This window comes from Aythya fuligula, chromosome Z (assembly GCF_009819795.1).
Source record: "Aythya fuligula isolate bAytFul2 chromosome Z, bAytFul2.pri, whole genome shotgun sequence".
Classification (NCBI taxonomy): Eukaryota; Metazoa; Chordata; class Aves; order Anseriformes; family Anatidae; genus Aythya; species Aythya fuligula.
Window position 1 is genome coordinate 26,824,118 of NC_045593.1, and position 22,337 is coordinate 26,846,454.

Here is a 22,337-nt window from a genome sequence, read left to right on the forward strand (position 1 = left end):
CAAGACACTTTTAAATAAAAATGATCTGCTCTTTATCTGAACAGTATCTTTATTTTTTCCCCCACCTTTGGTATGTAAAGTATCAAGTTCCAAGATTTCACAGTGAAGAATACCTCTCATGAAAGCATGATATGGGACTAATCCCATTATACCTAATTAAAACAAACAAACAAACAAACAACATTGTTTTTACTCCAAGAAGAATGCCAAATAACTTTACTTAAAAGTGAAAATTTTAAGTCTTTGTTCACCGATCAAACCACGTGTACACATGTTCACAATCCAGAGGCACTTCAGGTTGTTGAGCAGACGTCTCTGAAGCAGTTATCACCCTCTTGCTTCATGGGCACAGTACCCAACAAAGAGAGGTTCAGCTGCTATGCCACGTCTGTTAAAAAACAAAGTGGAATATGTATGATTAACTAAATAATGGACTAGTGATACAGGCAGGAAGAGAGATACTGGCACTCTGCTTTAATCTGCTTCGTGTAAACAAAATAGATGGCCTGCTTAGGGAGTCAGAAGGGCCCTGTTTGATGGCTGGCTGTGCAGAATTATCAAGCTAAGTACAGTTCTCTGATTCAGTCAGTTGTACCAGAATAATAGAAAATGGGTTGAAAAGCTTCAACTCAGGGCCTGTGAGTTTTGCTATGCTGAAAAAATTATTGCTATTATTGAAGAGGAGTAATGAATGTAAAAACATAAAAATTGTTTCCATTTACATACTCCTCTCCAAACCTAACATTTCCTTCATATGCAGTTGTAACTGTCCTTTTATTCAATTTATTACTTTGGGAAGATTAGCTTAATAAAAGGTCTCTTGCCAGACAGATGCACTTAAAAAAAACACACACACACACACCAAATACAAAAAATTAGTAAGATACTATGAAAGATGTTTCAGAAAGAAAGTAGTGATAGTCAAAATTCTGCTAAAAGACGTCTAGGTCTCTGTTTCCCTTCTCCCATCACTATTCCTCTGTATTTTGTGCTTCTGTATCCTACTACAGGAAGCTGAGTTTAGATCTGATTAGTAGCTGCTTTTATAGTACTATTTCAGTAGCATTTACTCTGCATTCAGATAAGATTTACCATTCTTCTGCTGACTTTGATATAGATGTTAAATTTCTACCTACTCTTTTCCTTGCTGCCTGATATCCAGATGTACACAGTTGCCTGAAATTGCCTGAAAGTAGCTTAAGGGAAATGTACAAGTGCAGGGAGCTGTCTTTATCTTGTCCCTGCGTTCCCCATCTCTCATGCTACACGAGTAACTTACCACAGTCATCTGGACCAGCTCCCTTTGCTGCAGGTACTGCACAGGTATCAGTGTTAAGGAAGAGGATGGAGAGGCTGCAACAACTAACCTAAGTCTAGGAACATCATGACTTAGTTCGCTGTAAAACCTTGATCCCAGTAGCACAGCCACCACACTGTTCAGTTTTATCAGCATTCCCCCTGAGCCCCAGCAAGAGATATAAGATCCTGTTAAGTGACGGGATGTTTTTTAATGCCCTTTAATCTTGTTTTTAACATGTGTTTGTTAATTTCCTCTTAACATATCTGTCTTTCTCAGGACTGAGGAAGATGATGCAATTCATGCACAACAATATTTTCCTATAGCATTCTTTAAAGCCAGCTTGAAATAAACCTGAGAAGTCAAAATTACATTGAGACTTTCAGTCACTCTATAAAGTTAGCATATACTTTAAGCTAAAAGTTGGTGATTGTGACAGATAATCTTGCTGAGATATCTACAGGAACCAGAGCAAAGCGCTTGACTTTTGGGCACTGCCATGCATCTTGTCCTTTAAAAGCCTCTACCTTAAAATCCTGTTTCCCATGGTTGGTATTTTCTATGATTAGTCATAAACTATTGTAAAGCTATATGTTGTGTTGCGTTCTTGCTGCAGTCCAACTTTGCAGCAACGTTTGAGAAAATCTAAATGTCTCTGTGGCTGTGTGCTTTTAAGAGTGGAGTCGGACTTGGACTTCAGACCTGGAACTGACTCACTTCTACAGCCACCAATATAAAAAGGCAGCACTGACAATAAAAAACCAACAACTCGTCTAGGCACTTTTTGAGAAAGACTGCAGAAAACAATCAGTTATGAACGAACGTGGTTTACCAGACCCATAAATAAAGCTTAATTGTACAGGGTCTCCCTATCTACCTCTCAGTCCCTACATTAAGGCAATACCTGAAAGAATAGATCATTCAGGCTCACCTCTCATGCGAAAAGCTCCATCTGATTGCCTGTGGTAACTAGTTTTTTTTTCCCAGTAATTAAAAAAAAAAAAAGTCTACTTTTTCTCCCGTTTGTGTATTCCTCCTATATGCCCTTAAATAACCTTTGTTGTCTGAAATAAGTCAATCTTGGGGCAGGTTTTTTTCTTTAGAGGGAAGAGGAACAAAGATGAGTTCTAATATTTCATTGCTGAGGGTTAATGGTTTTGAGAATGTTATTTGCAAAAGTCTTTGAACTCCTGTCTTACTGCATCTGTTCTTCCCCCTCTGAAGATAAAAAAAAAAAAAAAAACAACACATGGGATGATATCTACATCAACGAGACTGATAGCTCTCCTCCCTTCATTTCTGAGCCAGCAAGTTAGGCCTGTACTTCAGCACCACTGTCTGTAAGTCACAAAAACCCCAGGTTTACTAGAACTATTAATCTTACCTGAGCATGCGGCATCGATGATTAGACAGTCTTTTATAGGCGTCCTGCAAGTCGGTCACGTTGCTGCTGCTCCAGAGTCTTTCCCCTACAGCACTTGCCCGAGGCCTGTAAAGATAAATTAAGTTTCAGAGGAGACACGGTCTACAACCAAGAATGGATTAAAGTTTTTAATACCAAGTCTCGTATCCAGAAGCACCATTTTTTATAGCTGCTCAAGGTCAGTACAGAGCTCTGTTACCACTAACATACAGTCCTGCTAGATTAGTTCATGCTCCTTGTAGCTAGCTATCTAAAATCTAAACGTAAAGAAGTTCATACCACAGTCTTGGTGTGAGGTTAGTTGCATCCACAAATTCTCCCCACAAGCAAGCTTCTCCACCTATTAGGAGCTTTTTCTGTTTTTCAGATCCTGAATTCAAAACAGAAAGATTGAATTTGTATTTGTGCAGAAGAGGGACATGTATCAGAAATTTCACTTTTCACTACTCAAACTGCTGCTCAGCTGATGTTCATTTTATCATATAACGTATCCTGAGCACAAACTTAACATTTTGCTAGTCCTGCTACTGAAGGTGATAATGATTATCCCATTTGACTGGTAAGCCTGTTTCCCTTCTCTGGCAGAAAAGATTTTAACTTTTAGCCTCTGAAGACACACCCGAGCCTCTAGACCTTCAGGGATTCTAGTCATGATGGAAATTGCTCTTTCTATTACACACAGAACATTTTTTGAAGCAGTCAGGTGTTCTCCCTAATACCTTATATAAAAAGAAAGCCCAGGGAAATCCCTAAAGTCTTTGTATCAGCTTCAGCCAGAGGGAGAGAACATACCTTTTCTAGAATAGTCTAACATTGTAGAAGGTTGCTTCAAAATCCGAATTCAGTGTCTGTCTACCAGCAGACATTTTGCACAATTCTGTCCCTAATGCATGACATATCTGTACACACCGTCCAGCACACATGCACCAGTGCCAGATGCTTTTCCATTTGAAAAATAGGAAGTTTATATTTTTATGTAAGAGTTTTGCAGAGCTCTGGCTGGCAAACAAGTTCTTTGATTATCAGATCATACTGACTGCACACATCGCTAAACAGCTTTTCCTTCCCATTTTTAAATTATTATGAATCTAAGACTTTCACACAAAAAACATGCATATAAAAAAAAAAAGTAGGATAACAAACCAGGGAAGTTGCGTGGTTCAACGCTGTAGTATTTCTTCCAGTCTTGTCCATAACTAATGTAATCCAAATACCAGGGAGCTGCCAGGATAGCAGTGAACCCTGCTTGAGTGACACTGCTTAGTTCATGAGCATAGTTATTTGCCATCCACACTTCAACTACAGTATCTGGTTTCAGCTAAGAGGGAAAAATAAAAAAGGAAATTTACATGAAAGACAATCCTAACTGCTGTAATCAGGAAAAGGATAATGGATTTCAAAACTTGGGGTGTGACATTCTAGTCTGAAGAGGAGTATTTTGGAAGCTGCCTTTGGTTGTTTTATTGCATAGAAAACCTAAAGCTGACTATTTGATTGTTAATTTTAAACAGAGTTCACGCTAGAAGCTTAGTTTATACACAGTTAATACTCTGAGATGGGTCCTATGTGCGCCAGCCACCTGACCAGCTCCTAAAAGCTGAGCACCAAGTGTTTCTAGTCTAGGTGGACCGTTATGTCAGAAAACTTAAATAAAAAAGAATAGAAACTTTTCTGCTTTTTACTCTGATGCTCTACATCATTATATTATCTGCCTTCACTTCAAGAACGTGCTGCAGGGCTGGTGTTCCTGTTTCACCTATTTTGCCCGTACTGCTAAGGTCAGCAGATTTGCTTTTAATTCTTAAAAGACACAACCAAAATTACTTATTATTCTATTTTGGAAGTCTCCCACAATACTGTGCAGTTATGCAAAAGCACATTACTTACTTCCCAATCTTACCTGTGCTTTGTTATCGAACACTTCTTGCCAGACCATGTATCCTTTGTTATAAGAGGAAACAATATCCAAAATCCTAGAATTTGAGAATAAGATGATGTTTATGAACATCAAGTAGCTCAAGTACAGACATACAACATAGCAATATTTCCTACTCCAATGCACATCAGGCCTTTCCAACGCCGTGTAAAGAAACAAAAGGTTTTTTTTCTAGTTTTGGCTTTCAGTGCTGTCTAGAAGGGCACATGTATAAGGATATGCATGTGCAGTAACACAAACTAAGGTACAGAACAACCAGTAGCTCATAAAGGTGCTAAAATCTGTATTATTTACAAACAAGTCAAATAAATGGCCACAAAAGCCTTAGGACTTTCCCTCCCCACCTTTTATACTGACATTTCAAGATACCTAGCTTAAGGTACTCAACACATTCAGACCATGCTTAGAACTAGCCTACATATCCTTGTGTTACACATTTTAAAGCTGTAAACTTTATATTCAGTGCATAAATTGGAAAGTGAGTAGGCACTACCCCATACATGGGAATTTTTGAATGCTATACAGTCTAAAATAGCTTCTGTATCTGCACCCCAACACTCCCCTCAGATAGAGGCTGTGATAAGCTGGGTAGGAAATAAAAGCAAAAAACATACTTCTGAATGTAGTACGATTCCAGTTTAGCATAGTCAATGCCAAAACCTTGCTCCTTCATGAAATCTTTCACATCAGGGTTAGATTTCCTTAAACAGTAACAATAAAACAAGTTATAAAAGAAGAATAACTTTGTTTGTTTGTTTTAAACCTGATTTCCCAACTAGTTTCACCTATATACAGTACACTAGCTGATTCCTTGTGGATTCCAGGCTATGGCATATCTAAGAGAGCAGAAGCAGTAGGATGACTTAGGTGTTTTGAAACCAAATTTCATCCTGATTTGAAAGAAAGCCAACAGATCATTCTCTGGGAATGCTACTGAAGTCACTGCTTTGAAGCAGCCTCTGGCAGACTGCCTGAAGTTCCTAAAATCTCTGGGGTTCCTGGTTTCTCAGTGGTTTTGTGGGAAGATTGCTAGCAGAGCTAGAAACTGAGCAGACTGGGAGTTTAGCAGTACCAGGAGATCTGTGGGAATGACATCAAGAACGAAGCTTGAGAAAACTCCCCTAAAGCAATGTAACATGTTGTGATATGAAATTTGCCAGAATCTATCTTTATTTAAAAAAAAAAAAAAAAAAAACACAATCAAACAACAACAACAACAAAAAAAAACAAGTCCTGAGCGTTCAGATTTCATGCTTCAAGAAAATACACAATATTAACTAGATCAATCTGAATAGTAATTAGATCATCTCCAAATTCTGTATTATTCATTTCCTGATCAGAAAGACTCCCAAAACAGTAAAAATCTGCAACTTGAAGAACTGTATTAATACATGCCATACTTGCAATACAAGCACTCAAGAGTCAGTGTTCTAATTCTTAATGTTAACAGATCTTCTGGAAGACAGAACTCAACAGAAAGGACTGCTTTTCCTTTAACACAAAGCACTTAAATGTTAATTATCTCCTATAGTACTTTTCTCCCATAATTGTTCTCCCTTCTGCATGGCTTGTTTCCTTAAAGGAATCATTTTTAATAGCTGAACATTTGTGAAACTACTGGTCAAAATAAAATCCTACACAACTCTAACTCCTACAGCACTTGCTTGTTGAAGATCACAAATGCTCTGCCTGAAAATTTTTACAGAAGTAGGAATGGTGAATATCTTTGGGATAAGCAGTGAAAAACCATCTCACACAACTGAGTGCCATGGATTTAGGCAAGTTCAAGAGACACTAGCTATTTGCTCTTTGAACCGTGACCATACCAACAATCGAAGCTCACTTCATCTCCTCCTAGGTGAATGTAGGCATCAGGAAATACACTGCTGATTTCTTTGAAGAATTTAGTCATGAAGTCATAAGTTGAATTCCAAATGGGATTTATAGGTCCAAAGGACCCACTTGGCTGTTCTCCATTGTAACAAGGGGTGAGAAGATCTTTTTGACCTAATAAAAACAATTAATAGAGAATATTCAGTTCCATGCTGGTGTGCTACCTCTGCTAGCAGGATGTAGTTTACCTTATTACAAAGGTTAATATTCATGACTAAAGTGCTCATCTATTCCATGTACCATGAAAAAGAGGCAAGTTAAAATACAACAGTTTTGCCCAAGATTGAGCAACCCTCTAACTGGAAGTTAGGTTTCTGGCTTTTAGACTTCTGATTTGAAAGCATAAATTTATAGAACATGTCCTGGAAAGCAGCTTCTGAACAACTACTTGAACAGGTAAGCTTTAACAGATTTACAAAAGAAGCCAAATATAATGAGTGTGTCTCTGTTCTCTTTTTAGTACTCTGTTTTGTTAGCACCTAAGTAGGTGGGACTTGTTTGGCTTGAGGTAGGAGTTTTTCCCAGTGTGCTAGGAAGTTGATTTTACTACAAAAAGGAAGGCTATATAAAAACAAAACAAAATTTATAAATAATAACATTACACTCAACAAAACAAAAATCTCCTAACCACTGGTTCTTGAGTCAAGCCACCTGAAGTAACATGAGCTAGAAGAGCAAAACAGCATAAAGTTTTTATATGTAGGCTGGAGATCCCTAAGTTCAGTTTACTCTGTTTATCATGACTGTAGCAGCAGCACCTTCCAGCTGCATGTTTTCTATTCCATGCACGTTCACCCAAACAGGGCCCTGCTAGTACATTGCTTCACCTACCCTCCACGCATGCCTTCAAGCCTCTCTCCAGCATCTTGAATTTAGAAGCAGGCAAAGCATAGCTACAGTTCTCACGTTAAAACAGCTGTCATCCACGAAGCTACTGTGACCAGCTAATTTCAGGCATGAGAGCTGAACCTTCCTCTCTTAGTATGAACGTAGACCAACTTATGTATCTCCAGACGTGCCACTGGCTTTTGTTAATACATCATAGCAATAAGGATTGTATAAGATGAAAGATTGAGAAAGAACGTTTACCAATTCAGCTTTTGTGTTGTTCCTTTCTCTCTCATTTAATGTTAGTAAGACAGCCGGAAGCATTTCCAATGTTCTGGTCATGCTTCCCACAGGATGAATACAAGACATCTTGTTGCTGAAGCTAGAGCTAAGATGGACTAGAAAATCTATACTATTCCCAGTTTGGCCAAAAACATCTTCACCTAATTGCAGTGAAATCACAGTCAGTACATCTTGAATTAAAATACAAGGTTCCCCGGTCCCTGAGCACACGCAAACGCCATCACTCAGGGTTCAAGCATCACAACCAAGAACACTACTATGAAATGCAGAAGACGGAGTGAACTAAAAGCATCCAGGTTCTCTGTATTTTGTACACCGGCAGAGTATCACTTTACTGACAGACAGAAACATCAACCATGTTGAAAGAACCTTATCAAAAAAGAAATCTCTACCCCAGAGACAGAAGCTCACTATTTCTAGCCACTGCCCTACTACTGTAACCTCAAGAGGACTGGATGGGGTGATAATATCAATATGAAGTCCAAGGCAGGCAAAATATACTTGTGCCTTTGCACACGCATCCAGCACAGGAAATGACTGCTCGGTTCCAGCTTCCTCTATGCACTTCAGTTCCTCTAAAATGTAAAGGTCCTGGTCATTATTGATTCTTCCCCTTGCTTATCTCATACCAATGGCCTTTCAAAAATACTTCAAAGGCTGCTTTCAATAAGCCTATTTGCTTTAATACAGGAATATTATGCTACACTTTACTTATCATAATCTTTTAACTATTAGTACTTTCTTGGACATACCTTTTCCCCAAGACTGCGTGTGTCCTGGGGTATCAAACTCTGGGATAACTCTAATGCCTCTTAACCGGGCGTACTCAATCACCAGACGGACGTCAGTAGGAGTATAGATGTGGTTATAGGAGTAAGCTCCCTGTGAAGTGTTCATATTTTGAGAAAGTTTACAAAATGTTATACCAGCAGCTCACAAAATTGGGATTAAAGTGTTATTTTTTTTAGACTGCAGAGTATTTTTACAAGTTGGCCTTTTCTAGGTTATCACATGTGCAACTGCACTGACAGAACTTTTTGGCTGACTAGTGAGAAATACGAACCACATTTTCACCCTAAGATAAATCTCCTGAGGAGACTCTTCTTTCTTCTCAGGTTCAGTTACTGAGGAACGTAACAAAATTGGATTCTATTCCATCATGTTTTTAAAAGATAAGTTTTTCACTTCTTCTGCAGAGAAGCAAGTTAGATTTCTCCTCCATCTCTGCATCACTGACTCTGAAACAGAGGGCCCTTGTTCCTTGATGTGCAAGACCAATGGAAAAGTTCTGCTGAGTCAGAAAGAATGGTGTTTTCTTCTGATACCTCTACTTGTCTATTTTGATACATTGTCCAATTTAGCATCAGGGTGTGTTTGTTTTGTGATGCTGTATTTGAGTATTATTCCACTTCCACACAGCCAACCAATGTCATGACTGTCCCACATTTCTACAGTTTGGTAAAACACACACTTGTCAAACAGCAAAACTGCTTAAGAAAAGCATCGTGACTCCTCATGATTGATTGTGCCTTAAGCTTCCATTTATCCAGAACGGTTTCCACAGCAGATTGACTCAAAAAAAGCTAATGGTAAGCATGCCTTTCGAAAGAAGATTATTCTGGCAAAGGACATCACTCTCCCCAGTGGTTACTGGGGAATAGGACAGAACTCCACAGCCATTTCCAGGAAAACTGATCTGACTGCACCAACCAACATCTACAATTTCTGAATTTTGAAGTTCTTCATTGACATCTGCTCTAAGCACTGCCTGTGTAATTTTCATATACAGGTCAGAGTTTATCAAGCATTTTAAAACAATCACAAATCTTGTGCATTAGCTCAGTCTGCTTCAGCATACTTGATTTGGCTGCTACTGAGCAAGAACCTCTTGATGGCTTTCATTAATTAGCAAAAGCTGCTGTGAGTCAGGGAGTAGAGACATACATCACCCTGTATTTTTTAGAAAACATCCTTTCACTTTTGGATCTTATAGAAGCAGAATGTCTTCTAAAGTTAACTGGATCTCTGAAAGAGCAAAAGTACTATTACAGTGGTTCCAAGCGTACAGATTTTTGGAATCTCTCATACTGTTTCACAATCAGCTTAGGCTGGTGTATTCAACCATTCACAGGCTCTCGCTTTTGTATTTTATTTTCACAAAAGATGTGCCAGAAATACGTGGCACATATTAATTCCTGCATGTTCATCCCTGCTCCAAAGATGTTTACTCACCTTGTTACTTAGCTCAGGAAAATACATACTCTGGTAAGGAAATGACTGATCATCGACTATATGCCAGTGGAGGACATTGAACTTGTTAAAAGCCATGGCATCCTGTAACGAACAATGCAGTACAGTCCAGTTAAGCACTTCAGTCTCACAAAAAATTTAGGCAAAAGAAGGTGGTCTTCTCCTATTACATCCTGCATGACTAAAGCAACAACTAAAATGAAGGAAAAGCATACTATTTTTCACTGAACTATAGAATCATACACTAGAACACACCAACCTGTTTATAACCTTCTCCTTTCCTCCATCATCTATTCTCTTCAGTCCTACACTGCAGAGTCCATGAGCACTTCATCTGATCATGCTACACTGGTTGGTAGAAGAGGAACTACTATAAATTCTTAATAATTTTTCCACTTCACAACACGTTTGCATGATTCTCTACATAAAACCAGCTATTTCACCTTACAGGAAAGCTTATGCTTTTCTACCTAGATACTTTGGACTTGAAAAGTAAACAGCATGAGAGAGATTCCCACCACTGAGTACATCCTTACTTCCTAGTAACCCTTCCAGTATCCATTTCAAGTGCAGGCAAGACAAACTATGCATTTTTCTGTCAATACAGTGTCAGTATTGATAATGTACAATGTAAAATATAAAGATAAACAAACACTTGTATTATAGAATCATGACTCCAGTGGACAGTTACAAAGGTATCATGAGTTATAGAAGTTTCTCACAGTTAATCTAAGTGTTGTGTGCTTGGAATGGAAGGAATGCATCCTCTGCATTCTTCCGCTCCAAGTAATTGCAACACAGTTGCTCCCAATCTCTCACCACAATTAGATTTTTTCCCCTTTTTTCATCCAACCTGTCTTTTCAGAAGCAACAAAAATCTCTTCAGCAAACTACTGCCAAATCCAAAGATTCATACTTTGTCCATTTGCTAGAATTACTTCATCGGTTTTATCAGAGAGCAGTAGTTTTGATTATTGCTCGCCTGCATGCATTTCTACCAACTACCATATTTCCACATAAAAATTATACTTCCTGACCCTCCCCACAGTCTTTCCTTTTTCAAGGACGATGTCGTTCCTGGAGATACAGTACATTAACAAGACACAAACAGGAAATGTACTTAAACTGCTGTCTTAAGCATCTAATTACCACATGTCAGTGAAGGGATTACTGCTGCTTTCTATTAGGTTAGCCCGGATTCAAGCAGGCACACTTTTTCATAAGCCAGTAAAATGGAATGAAACATAGGTCTGGTGAAGTAGTTGGGCCACAGAGATAATTTAAGGAAAGAAAATAAAAGAGCAACAGTTATGAAAATACAATAATGGTTAGAAATACAAGTCTCAGAAGTCAAGTTGTACTTTGGACATACATCTACCCTTTTAGAAAACTCAACAAATACTGACAACAAATATTGACAGAGGAACTACTTGAGTAGGATAAGCATTATCAGTTTTAAATGACTTGCTGCACAAACGCTAGTAGCCAAGCAGGGACTGATTTTAAAGGTAAATACAAGTTGTAAATACTCAGAAAAGCTAGTTCCGAGCACAGCTCAAGGATGACCTCACAAATAAAGGCCGGTTTTACCTGTGCTCTCTTCCTGCCCATCACAAGTCTGCCCTGCAAAGTTCTGGAACATGGAGGGAAATATCTAAGAAAAATTTATCTTGGAAAAGAAGACAGAGATAAGACAGGAAACTGCATGTTCCTTCATTCAAAGGCTCCCCCACTTTAATGAGGTAAGCCCTGCTTCAAGTTTTTTTTTTTTTTTTTTTTTTTTTTTGTGTGTTTGTTTTAAACAGGGGAAAAGAACAGTATGAAATAAGAAAACCCACAGGTTTGGGTGCTGTAATTAGACAAATTCCTCACCTTCCCATCAAGGTGGGAATATACATTTCTCACTGGGCTCATGCTTTTTGAAGAAAGTTTACTCCTTTTTGAGAGAAAGCAGTGAAAGAAATCAGTAGCTCCCAATGAACCTCCCTTTGTATTTCATTACTGAATTGCTCTTAGCAACACAAGAATGAACTATGTGGCTACTGAAAAGCCTGTAGCTTTCCTGCAACCACTGACACTCAAATTAGACCTTGAAATACACGAGCATGAGTTGGTGTAAACAACAGAAAATACTGAAAACCCATGGTGCACAAATCCCAGCTTTCTTTACAGATTTACATGGCAACTTCACACTCAATTCATCACCAGTGTATGCTCTGGCTGTAGGCTCTGATCTCCACTTAGAGAATTTCACTTTTAGAAGTCAGGCGGGTTCTCTTTTCATTACAACACGAATGCTATTTACTTCAGGGGACAATATACAACAACAAAAAGCCTTCCTTATTAATGATACGTGACCGTCCACTTACCAGGTTTGTGAGAATGGATTTCAATGGCAAATAGTGCCTTGATGTGTCAAGTAAGATTCCTCTATGAGCAAATCTTGGGAAGTCGTAGATAACAGATTCGTTGACAAGAAACTAGGAGAATGAGATTTAAGAATTAGAATTCTCATTTTATGTTCATCACTACAAACAGGAAATACTTCTCAATTTGTTAACACACAAACATTATTTTCTGAGAAAATAGTTAATGAAACTTGTAGAGCTGCTGTTTCTAGAAAAGCACCTAACATAGAATGCGGCTGTCTCATCAGAACTGTGCCTTTAGTTAATAGCTATAACTTACACTTCCATAATCATCTTCATGAACCAGCTGACTGAAGGTTTCCAAACCTGGAAAAATCAAAGAAAGAGATCTGGAGTACAACACAGTACTTGTCCTTAAAACTTCAGTTAAAAACAGGATGAAAACTATTTCCAGGCATGCACATAGTTTGAAAGAATGCCTTGTGACAGTTTCTTTCTTGTTATCACATTTTCCTTAGTTGCTCAAGCACATTTAAGGAAGTAAGCTTAACCACGTAAGGAAGAGAGCACTGCTCAAACTCTCCATTATATACAAGTATTGAATATTATCATTACAGTTCAGCTGTACCAAATGAATCCTTGAATAGAACAGAAGCTACTGAGAGCAAGGTAGCAATGTCTGGTGTTAACATGCATATATTCCTGTCATTTCTGGAACAGGTGAACTTCCTAATTCAGCAAGAAAAAAAATATATATAATTCAGATATTAAGTACAGCAGACCAAGACTTCAGTGTTACAGTCTTTTTGGTGATGAGTTCTGCATGTTCAGCTATTAGATGCAGTCAGAGAATAATTTGTTCACACTGTAGATCAAAGAGGTTTTAGGCACCCAGAATCTGGTTGGCTTGGATGATTTCAGACACAGCAAGAGTGGAACTACGGTGTGCCACTGGATCTGGGATGCTGAACATACAGACTGAGATGTCCAATGCACACCTTTGTACCCTTCTGGGATCCATGACCAAGTTTACTTCCCATAAAACTCTGAACGAGGGCAGACCTTAGTGGTCAGCTGATTCCTACTCTGCCATGCAGTCTATATAACCTCAGAACAAACAGCTCTATATGGAAAGTACATATGGAAAGACTTACCTCTTAAAGCACCCCATACCTCATCTGCTTTCAGTACAGCCACAGGCTCAGCTATAGTTAAATAATCTAAAGAGAAGAAAAAAAAATATTCCTCAAGAAAGCATGAATTGATAGGACAATATTAACAGGAGTTAAGTGATTCTTAGGTTTGCCTTTTTTTTTTTTTTCAGATTTTTTTTTTTTTTTTAATTCTAATAAATGCTATTTCTGTTTTTAATGGTGATACTGTGTAGCTATTTTTCATTTATGGGCTCCCAAAACTGAGTAAGCTACTAGTCTGAAACAGCAGTTAACAAGTAAGATGCTAAAAAAAAAATACAGTTTTAATAATGGGAATGTTCAGTGTTGCACATGGGCCTGAATTTCAGAATAGTTTAGCTCAATTGATGTTTTTGCATTTAATATGGAGGCAGTGAGGGTTAGGTAACTAAGTTGGACCTAACCACAGAACTTTACTTCTCCTTTTATATTCACTTTAGATATGTCATGCTTACATATTTTTTTAGAGGTATGGTTTGTCAAGTAATATTACTTGGTGCTTATCATAAAGATCTCATTAAAAAGGAACAAAAATACCAAACATCTAATGAGCATGTGTAGGGTATCAGTAAGATGAAGTAAGGTAAGCAAAATGAAGAATACTATCTGAAAAGATCCATAACAATCCCACCTTGTGTTTGAGGAAGTGTTACTGTCCACAAAGTACTGGGGGAAAAAAACAAGTCATTTCATTTTTCCATGTAAGATGGTTCAACAAATTCTGGTAAATAAGCAAGTATTAGAGGGGTAGATTGTTGCAACTGCCTCAGTCTGAAGGAGGGGTTGGTTACAAATTACATGGTTCAAACTTTTGACTAAACTACCAGAGAAAAGTAATTCAGGGACATGAAGAAAGTATCCCAGACTTCAATTTTTACCTAAACACAGACAATTCTGTGTACATTGGAAGTTCTAGGTAAGAAACAGAACTTAGAAGATAACTGCAATCTCTCTCTCTCTCTCTCTTTTTTTTTTTTGGTAACCTGTAGTCTAGTCAGGGATTTGCTTTTGAGACTTTTTTTCTGAATGTGTGTCTTAAATGAATGCAGAACAACAAGTTTTGTAAGTCTGTATAGAACCTTTTACACAAAGAGGAAAGAAGCCAGCAGGGAGAAAGGCAGATAACCTGTACTTTGGTTAGGTATACAATACTCTTGCTATGGGATAGCTACTGAAATGAACCAAACTGCTCCATCCACCAACTGAGTAATTCCCTTTTAGAAAAGAAGAATCAGCTTTGGTTCAGAACTCAAGTTCAGAAAGCAGTTCAAAGTCCACCAAGTAGTAAAGCAATGTAATAACCTGACCATGGCAGAAGAACTCTAAAGCATTAGCAGTTTTGCTGCTGCATCCTGTTTGCATTGAAATGTGTGAAAAATTTGCACAGCAAAATTACACTACTTGGCTATGTGTACAAAAGGGGCTAAGTGCATTTAAAATCAACACATTCTTTCACAAGTCAGGTAGAATTAGTCCTGCTGTTAATGTATGGCTTAAGATTAAAAGGATCTTTTCCTAGGAATCTGTATCCTGGATACCAAACAACTGCCCAGACTGTTACAGATTATCTCCAGACAGAGCCAGATAAATTGAAGGTGCTGCATTCTGTGCTGTTAAGAAACTTCTGTAGTCAGTTTAGAGTTTTTCTCCGATCTGGACTTGAGTCATGGAACTAAAGAATTGTTGTGTGCCAAATGTAATATAGTCATCTTATTTTTAATCCTGTTTTGTAGCTCTCAGTAGAATTAAAGTGTATTTATAGCACTGCAGGATGAATGACGAGAAGTTTGACTGCATGCTTTCTATTATTTATTTTTTTTTTTGAAAAGGAAAAATAACAGGTACGTGAGCCAGCACAGTTCAGGTTTAGATATCTGAAAGGTGAGCAGATGAACAAGCAAAGCCAGCCTTCATCCCACACCCCTTGCTGAGAGAAAAGACGGTGCCTTGACTATGTGCAGATCTCACCCCACGTAACTGGGTATAGCACAGCACCTCTGACTGCTCAGTTACTAGCAGGTAAACGTGTTAAACACCAACCAAACCGCGGAAATCACAGACTGTAAATCCTAAGCAAGTTGACAGCTCGGTGCGGGCTGCAGCCCAGCACACAGCGCCGTGTGGGAGCCGGCGGGGTACTCACAGGCCTCGCTGGACGCCAGGCGCGGGTAGCTGTCACAGCCGGGCTCCGGGGCCGCGATCACCACCTGCAGCTGCGACAGCTCCCGGCGGAGCGACGGCCACCGCCGGCCGGGGCTCCGCCAGCGGGACTGCCCGAAGATGTACTCGTAGTACCTGCGGACACAGACACCCTCAGGCGGCCGCCGGCACCCCCCGACTACCCCCCCCCGGTCCCCTCCCGGCCCCCGCTGACCTGCGGAAGGCATCCTGCAGGATCCCGCAGCCCGGCCCGGCCGAGGAGCCGGCGCCGTGCACCAGCTGGAAGCGGTCGGGGGCGAGCTGCAGCTGCCGCCGGGACGTGCGGAGCGACTGCGGCAGCGGCCACAGCGAGTCCTCGGCGGCGGCGGCCAGCGGCCCCTCGCCCAGCCCCAGCCCCAGCCCCAGCTCGGGCTCCGGCGGCGGGTCGCCGCGGCCGAGGCTGGTGCTCAGCAGCACGGCGGGCACGAGGAGCAGCCCCAGCAGCAGCCCTGCCAGCCCCATGGCTCTGCCCATGGCACTGCGGGGCCGTCCCCGTGCCGGGCCACCACCGCCGCCGCCGCCGCCGCCTGCCCCTGCCGCCGCCCCGCCTCCGCCATCACGGGACGGCCGCGGCACCGCCCCCACGGCCGCCTCATGGCGGGGCCGCGCAGCGCAACGGCCGCCCCCGGGTCACGGGCTGAGGACAGGGGTTGGGGGGGGGGGGGGGGGGGCAGGGAGTTCATATTTGTGTGTGTGTGGAGAGAGATTGTGGCAATTTTGGATTACGGCTTTGTGAAATAAAATCTTAAGAATCGCGTGTGTTGTCGCAAAATAATTGCAGTCCCGGGGGATTTTTATTTTTATTTTTTTTTACAAAGGATTTCTGCAGAACGTATCTCAACTGGGCAGAGGGGTAAATGTAAGCACAAGTCTCGCTTTCGGTAAAGTGTCTTAAGCTTTAAGTGAGCTAGGTGTTCTGGCAGATGGTGGTGTCGATTTTGGAAGTCGGCGTGAGGCGTTCAGGAGGCAAGTCATGTGTCTGAGAGCTGGAAATTCCAGTGGAAAGCCACCCTGACTTTAAGCCACCGCTAATTACATGCCTAGCACGAGCAGTGGCGTGCCATCGCTGTTGCTCAGGCGGATACAGCAGTTACGGGATGGCAGTGGGGAGCTCATCGTACCTGCATGCTGCTACTGCAGGGCACTGCAGGTTCAGTCAGCGAGCGCTCCCTCGGTCATCTTCCCTTTGTGGGAGGTCAGCTCTGGGGACACTCCGGATCAAGAAACAGACCCTTAAGGCAAAAATTAAAAAAATAGCATCTCCATAATGAAGCTTACAGCTGTTTGTAAGGAACACAGGCATCTTGCTGTGGGATTATTAAGAAAATCTCTCTTCTTTTCTAGGGCTTGTCCTCTTCTAGGCTGTGTCACTCAAGGTTTTGGAGAAGAAGCTTTTGCTGTTGTTGAGGTTGTTTGCCCGGAAAAACGCCGAAGCCTCACCCATTTCGTGCATAATTACAGGGTGGGGTGGCACGGGCGTGTAAGAGGAGGTGAGTCCTCGCTGCTGTCCTCAGTACTGTGACGTGGTCCTGATGCCTTGCACTGAGGCTGGTGTGATGGCGGAGTCAGCAAATCCAGGGAGCTGATTGAACACCGCCCTCATCAAAGAAAAGGTGATGGCATGTGGGAAGGAGCAGGATCAAGGAAAGACTAAGACTATGCCAGGCCTGTTTAGACTGTGGAACTGCACATGAAAGGAATAGATCACAAAATATCCAGTTCTTGTCATCTGCTGTGCCCGTCTATGCAATTGGAGTGTAATGCCTTGATGGAAGCTGTTTGATGCAGGTTATACATGGCAAGATGTTACTTAGCCTTGTCACGTTACAGGTAAAAAACAGTTCTTGGTTATATGATACCAAACTGGCAACAGCACCTAACACTTCCAAATCCTGCCACTGCACGCAGCAAGATCAATGTGGAAATGGCCTTGTGGTCTCTTCAGGCTGTCTCAGAGGCAGATTTTGCACGCTGATATTCAAGTTATGGCACAGGTTTCAGGTTGCTTGTTGCTTTCTTCCAGTTTCCTGATCTGACTGTCTCAAGTGTGCTAACTGAACTGCTTGCGTTATCTACCTCTGTTTGTGTTTTTAAGCATATTTAGAAAATACAGATTATTTCATGTTTCCTCAGCACAAATGAGACATCAAAAAACCCTACTTTCTCAGTAGAGTACTTACTCAGAGTAGTCAATGATGACTAGCTGGAAGTTTGTGGTCAGCTGTATGCTGCTAAACTAAGCCTGCTGTTTGGAGATAAGTGTTCACCAGCCTGACCATCCTAAAAGACTGGTTGGTGTAGATGCAACTGATCTTATTTTTGCTTTCAGTTCTGTTTTCTGTCATTGTAGCTTCAGTATAACAAGGCTGTTCCACACCAAGTAAGTACATTTACTTATTGATGCCACTGTTTAAACAAGCTCTTTTGTGCACAACTTTGTAATGAAATCAGATTTGCATTTTTTTCTTCACTGGGTGGATTTTCTGGTAATTAAGGACAACAGGTGGTCTTTCCTCATGTAAGTGCATGAAGTGCACACTTCTTAGTTTTAGTCGTATGCTTTGAAGCAACTTCTAGGAACTTGGTATCCCTGAGACGTCTACCTCTGCTTGTTTTGCTTGAAAATGACCCCCGGAATTTAAAAGTTATTTGATGGGAGCGTGGAGTGGACAGATACAAACATGCTGTCATTTTCTGAGGAAATCTGTCTCAAAAGTCCTGTAGTGTCTGTAATAACTACAAGCAACCTGAGTTTGCATCGGTATTTTTAGATGCAGTTGTGTTTGAAGTGCTGTAATATAACCCAGTTTAACGTTACATCTGGTGACTGCTTCAACACTCACAGGGAAGAAACAGAGGTTAGGTAAGGAGCTGTACTATAAAAGAGTGCTTGACTGCAGGCTGCAGCCCCCTAGCGTGTCGGCTGGCTGCCGAGCTGCCAGAGGCTTGCTGAGTTCACTGCAGTTTCCACTGAGCATAGGACACTGCAGAGCCAGGACTGTAATTGCTTCCAGGATGTGCATGAGGAGTTGGAGGAGAACACGTAGGTGTTATTCAAGACAACAAGCTCTTATTAGGTAAAAAAAAAAAAAAAAAAAAAAAAAAAAAGTCATTTCGAGGAACATATCAAGGGGAAACAACAACAAAAGAGACTGGGTTGGTGCTGCAGAGATATGGGGTGTGAGGTCAGACAACAACAGGTTGATAAGTGCCCTTGCTTTTCCTCTGTACTTCATTGGTAGGGAAAGGACATGAGATCTGTAAAATTGAATGGATCCCAAACACATGCAGTTCCACCTTTCAGTTCCTTAAAGACAGCTAAAAAGGCAGACAAAACGTACATGGCTTAATTCAGTTGTTAATATCATGTAACTTTGTTAGGTTAATTATACCCCAAATAAAATTCTTATTCAAAAGCGTACAGGGAAAATAGCCACACTTAAATTAGCCAAGTACTGAGGACAATTGAGCCAAGGATGTGACAGACTCTCTGTCCAGACAGCACATTTTCATTACTTTGTCTCTTATGAACTTCATAACTACACCCCATAACTATCCAAAGAACTTCTTTCTGTTTTCCCCTCCCCAAATACATTACACCTGCTCTGCAGCCGGAGTCACAAATCTTCGTATCAGTTGTTGGTAACACATCCACATAACACCAGAACAAATGGTCCTATATGTTCTTAGGGAAGGTAGGACACCAATATTTTATAAGGTGTCCTTATATATAATTTTATAAGGTATTGTGTTATTTCCTATTAGTCTGTGGGAAGGAATTTGAGAGATAGAGAGTTTCTCAGTGAGATTTATTAATAGAACATGCAAATGGCAAGATGTGTCATGATCATTTCCTTGGCATGAAGAATATGCACTGTTGGGTTTAATTCTCAACTAACTTTTCTTTGTTTTACAGAATCACCTATTGTCTCTACTGTGTCTTTTTCAGAGAATCAAGTATGAATGTTGACAGTGGAGGAGAGAGATAATATGAGATATAGTAAAAGGACTAATAGTGGATAAAGGAGGAGTCTGGGAAGGATGGAAATTTTTCTTCTATCAGTAGAAATGTCAAAATGGGGACATAACATTTGGGAATAGGGATGGAGAAGGCACTTCAACTAAGACGTTTTAAGCTCATTTGTGCAAGGAGGCTTTGACAATGGAAACACATTTCAGGTAAGAGTTCCACTGTATGTAGGCACTCGTTATAGTGGGGCAAGGAAGTGTCACAGTTAGAGAGAGAAGTGTTCAGTTTTGGTTTTCTTTTTCAGCTTTGTAAATAGGCTGATACATCAAGTGATAATTAAGGCCAACTTTAAAGATGGCAGATGGTTGTGCTTCCAGACTGTACTGCTGCTAGCAAATGCAGCTTTAAAGAATCAGTGAAATGTTTATAGGACAGCCTGGGGAAGCAAAGAAAGTATCTCTCAAAGATCACTGTGCTCCACTATTAGCTCCAAGTCTTGGGTGTGGAAAGCTGTCATGCTTTATCCTTATCCTGTTCTGTATATTTCATGTCATGTTTGTGAGAAGTACAGATTTTGATTATTGCTCAAAGTCTTCTCTTTTACTGTAGACATTTTGCTTAGATTGCAATTTGTTCTAAACAACCAGGAATGTACTTTTATCTATGTCTGTAAAGACTTACATAATAATACAGCTCATAAATACCTACAAAATGAATACGAGATGTACTACTATGTATTTTTGTGGAAATTTTAAGAAGCGCAGAAGTGAATCATTTCTGAGGTAAGAAGCCTACATCCCCTATTCTATTAGAGATGCCTTTTGCATTCTGTAAGGTAAAAGTTAAGTGTTAATTAGTTTTAGTCTAACCCTGTCTCCTGGGAAGTCTGAAAAAGTGCAAAGATTGCTAAACATGATATGACATGACATGAATCTAGCTGGACTTGACTTCTGAAACAGAATTGTTTGCAGAATTCAAGGAACAGGTTCCTTCACACAAACACATACACACACACTCTTTAGATATGGAAAAAAAAAAATGGTTTTAACATTAAGGGATCTCAGATATTCACCTTACTAATCAAAATGGTGGAATAGAGTTGGACAGAAATATCTTTTATGGGAGGAAGTGGTAAGGGTGTTTTCAAGTTACTGAATCTGGCTTTCAGATCTTCCAATTGTACTGTGGCTATAGTTGGCACTCACACTGATGAGAGCTCTCTCATCAGTGTTTCCAGGTGTGCAGAGGGTTTTACTGTACAGTCTCTGCAGTTCACTCCCTTCCTTACTTGAGAAATAGCAAAGTTGCAAAGAGGAAATGGTGACTTATCACTGAGTAATATTCTGTGGCCACTGTAGTCTGGACAACATGAGGGGAAGTTACTACCCAGGCTATGAAATGACCATGCTGGTAATTGGACCCTGGTGTCTCTTGAAGATGTTTTTGGAGTATGTTAAAGGCCTGTCCAATAATTTTTGAAAGAAATTTTATGGAAGTTAACAGAAAGTGTGACTTTCCTTTTATTTGGAAATCAAGTGATATTTTACTTGCTGCATTTCCAAGCTCAGCTAAATCTCTCAGTTAACTGAAACTGACTTAAATTACAAGTAAATGTTTTCACAGTGGCTGTTAGCAGTTCAGCTGTTCCATTGTATGAGCTAGATTGTTTTGCACATGAGTCTGAATAGTACCTTCATGTGCAATAGCTTACTGTCTTGGTCAATGGCACAGGGTACTTCAGCTGAAGTCTTGCAAACAAGGAGGTATTTTGGCAGAGTAAGTTAGAGTCATAATTTTGTAGTGCAAAGAGCTGATCACATTAACTTCCTGCAGGGAAATTTTGTGAAGATTCTGCAGTATGGAAATGGAGTAAACAACTACCAGGGTGTGACTTGCTGCACTGTGAATTCCTAACTTGCACCGTGATTTCACAGAATCACAGAATTGTCTAGGTTAGAAGAGACCTCAAGATCATCAAGTCCAACCTCTGACCTAACACTAACAAGTCCTCCACTAAACCATATTGCTAAGTTCAACATCTAAACGTCTTTTAAAGACCTCAAAAGATGTTTAGATGTTTAGATTTCCTAGCTCATACATGGTCTTTTCTATGATGTACATGTATGTCCAAGTTTTTCTGGACATGTCTTCTCTTTCCTTCTGATGACTCTTTGACTCTTTGTACAGATTGGCCTGTTTTTTTTTTTTGTTTTGTTTTGTTTTTTTTTTTTTTTTTTTTTTTTTTTTTTTTTTTCTTTTTTTTAAGAATATCCTTTATATGCCAGGGGTGTAAAATCTAGTAGGCTGGAAACCCCCAGCAGCCTAGAAACTCTGCAAGTGACCACTGGGTACTCACACTTCATCTGCTTAGGACCATCAGAATTCAAGTATGTTTATTGGCCAAGGAGAATCTCAAAATGGAAGGAGGTTACATATGACCCGTGTGTGAGCTACATGCTGAGAATGCTGGTACTGATGTTGACATACGTAAGTAATTAGGAATGAGAACTAACCAAAACAGGATGTTTAACTGATGTAACTTGAAGAAAACTCATAGGCCAAAGCTGCTTTGGATAATAGCAAGGACAGTTTGTGAATAGATGCACATGCCTGAAGCATGATTAGTGTAAGTATGTGAACTATCTACAAAGCAAAGTGTAGACACAGCATATGTAA

The 22,337-nt window shown here is 40.2% G+C and overlaps 1 protein-coding gene across 1 annotated transcript; it reads right to left on the reverse strand.

Annotated features, from left to right (window-relative positions):
- Nucleotides 1-32: 32 nt before the first annotated feature.
- HEXB (hexosaminidase subunit beta) lies at nucleotides 33-16,165 on the reverse strand. Its single transcript, XM_032205887.1, has 14 exons — nucleotides 15,867-16,165; nucleotides 15,636-15,787; nucleotides 13,454-13,519; nucleotides 12,619-12,665; nucleotides 12,300-12,410; nucleotides 9,913-10,014; nucleotides 8,433-8,562; nucleotides 6,483-6,663; nucleotides 5,271-5,357; nucleotides 4,621-4,693; nucleotides 3,864-4,038; nucleotides 3,000-3,090; nucleotides 2,682-2,786; nucleotides 33-388 (listed from the first exon to the last, which is right to left on the reverse strand). The coding sequence occupies exons 1-14, from the start codon at nucleotides 16,163-16,165 to the stop codon at nucleotides 328-330; spliced, it is 1,680 nt and encodes a 559-aa protein (XP_032061778.1). The 3' UTR covers nucleotides 33-327.
- Nucleotides 16,166-22,337: the final 6,172 nt, after the last annotated feature.

Bases quoted from the DNA above. Each gene is read 5' to 3' on its own strand.
- HEXB (XM_032205887.1), bottom strand. From the start codon at position 16,165: ATGGGCAGAGCCATGGGGCTGGCAGGGCTGCTGCTGGGGCTGCTCCTC. The intron at 13,520-15,635 runs GTGAGTACCCCG...TCTTCTCTTTAG, and splicing joins CCTGGCGTCCAGCGAGGCCT to ATTATTTAACTATAGCTGAG. The intron at 5,358-6,482 runs GTATGGTCACGG...TTACTGTTTAAG, and splicing joins GAAGTGAGCTTCGATTGTTG to GAAATCTAACCCTGATGTGA.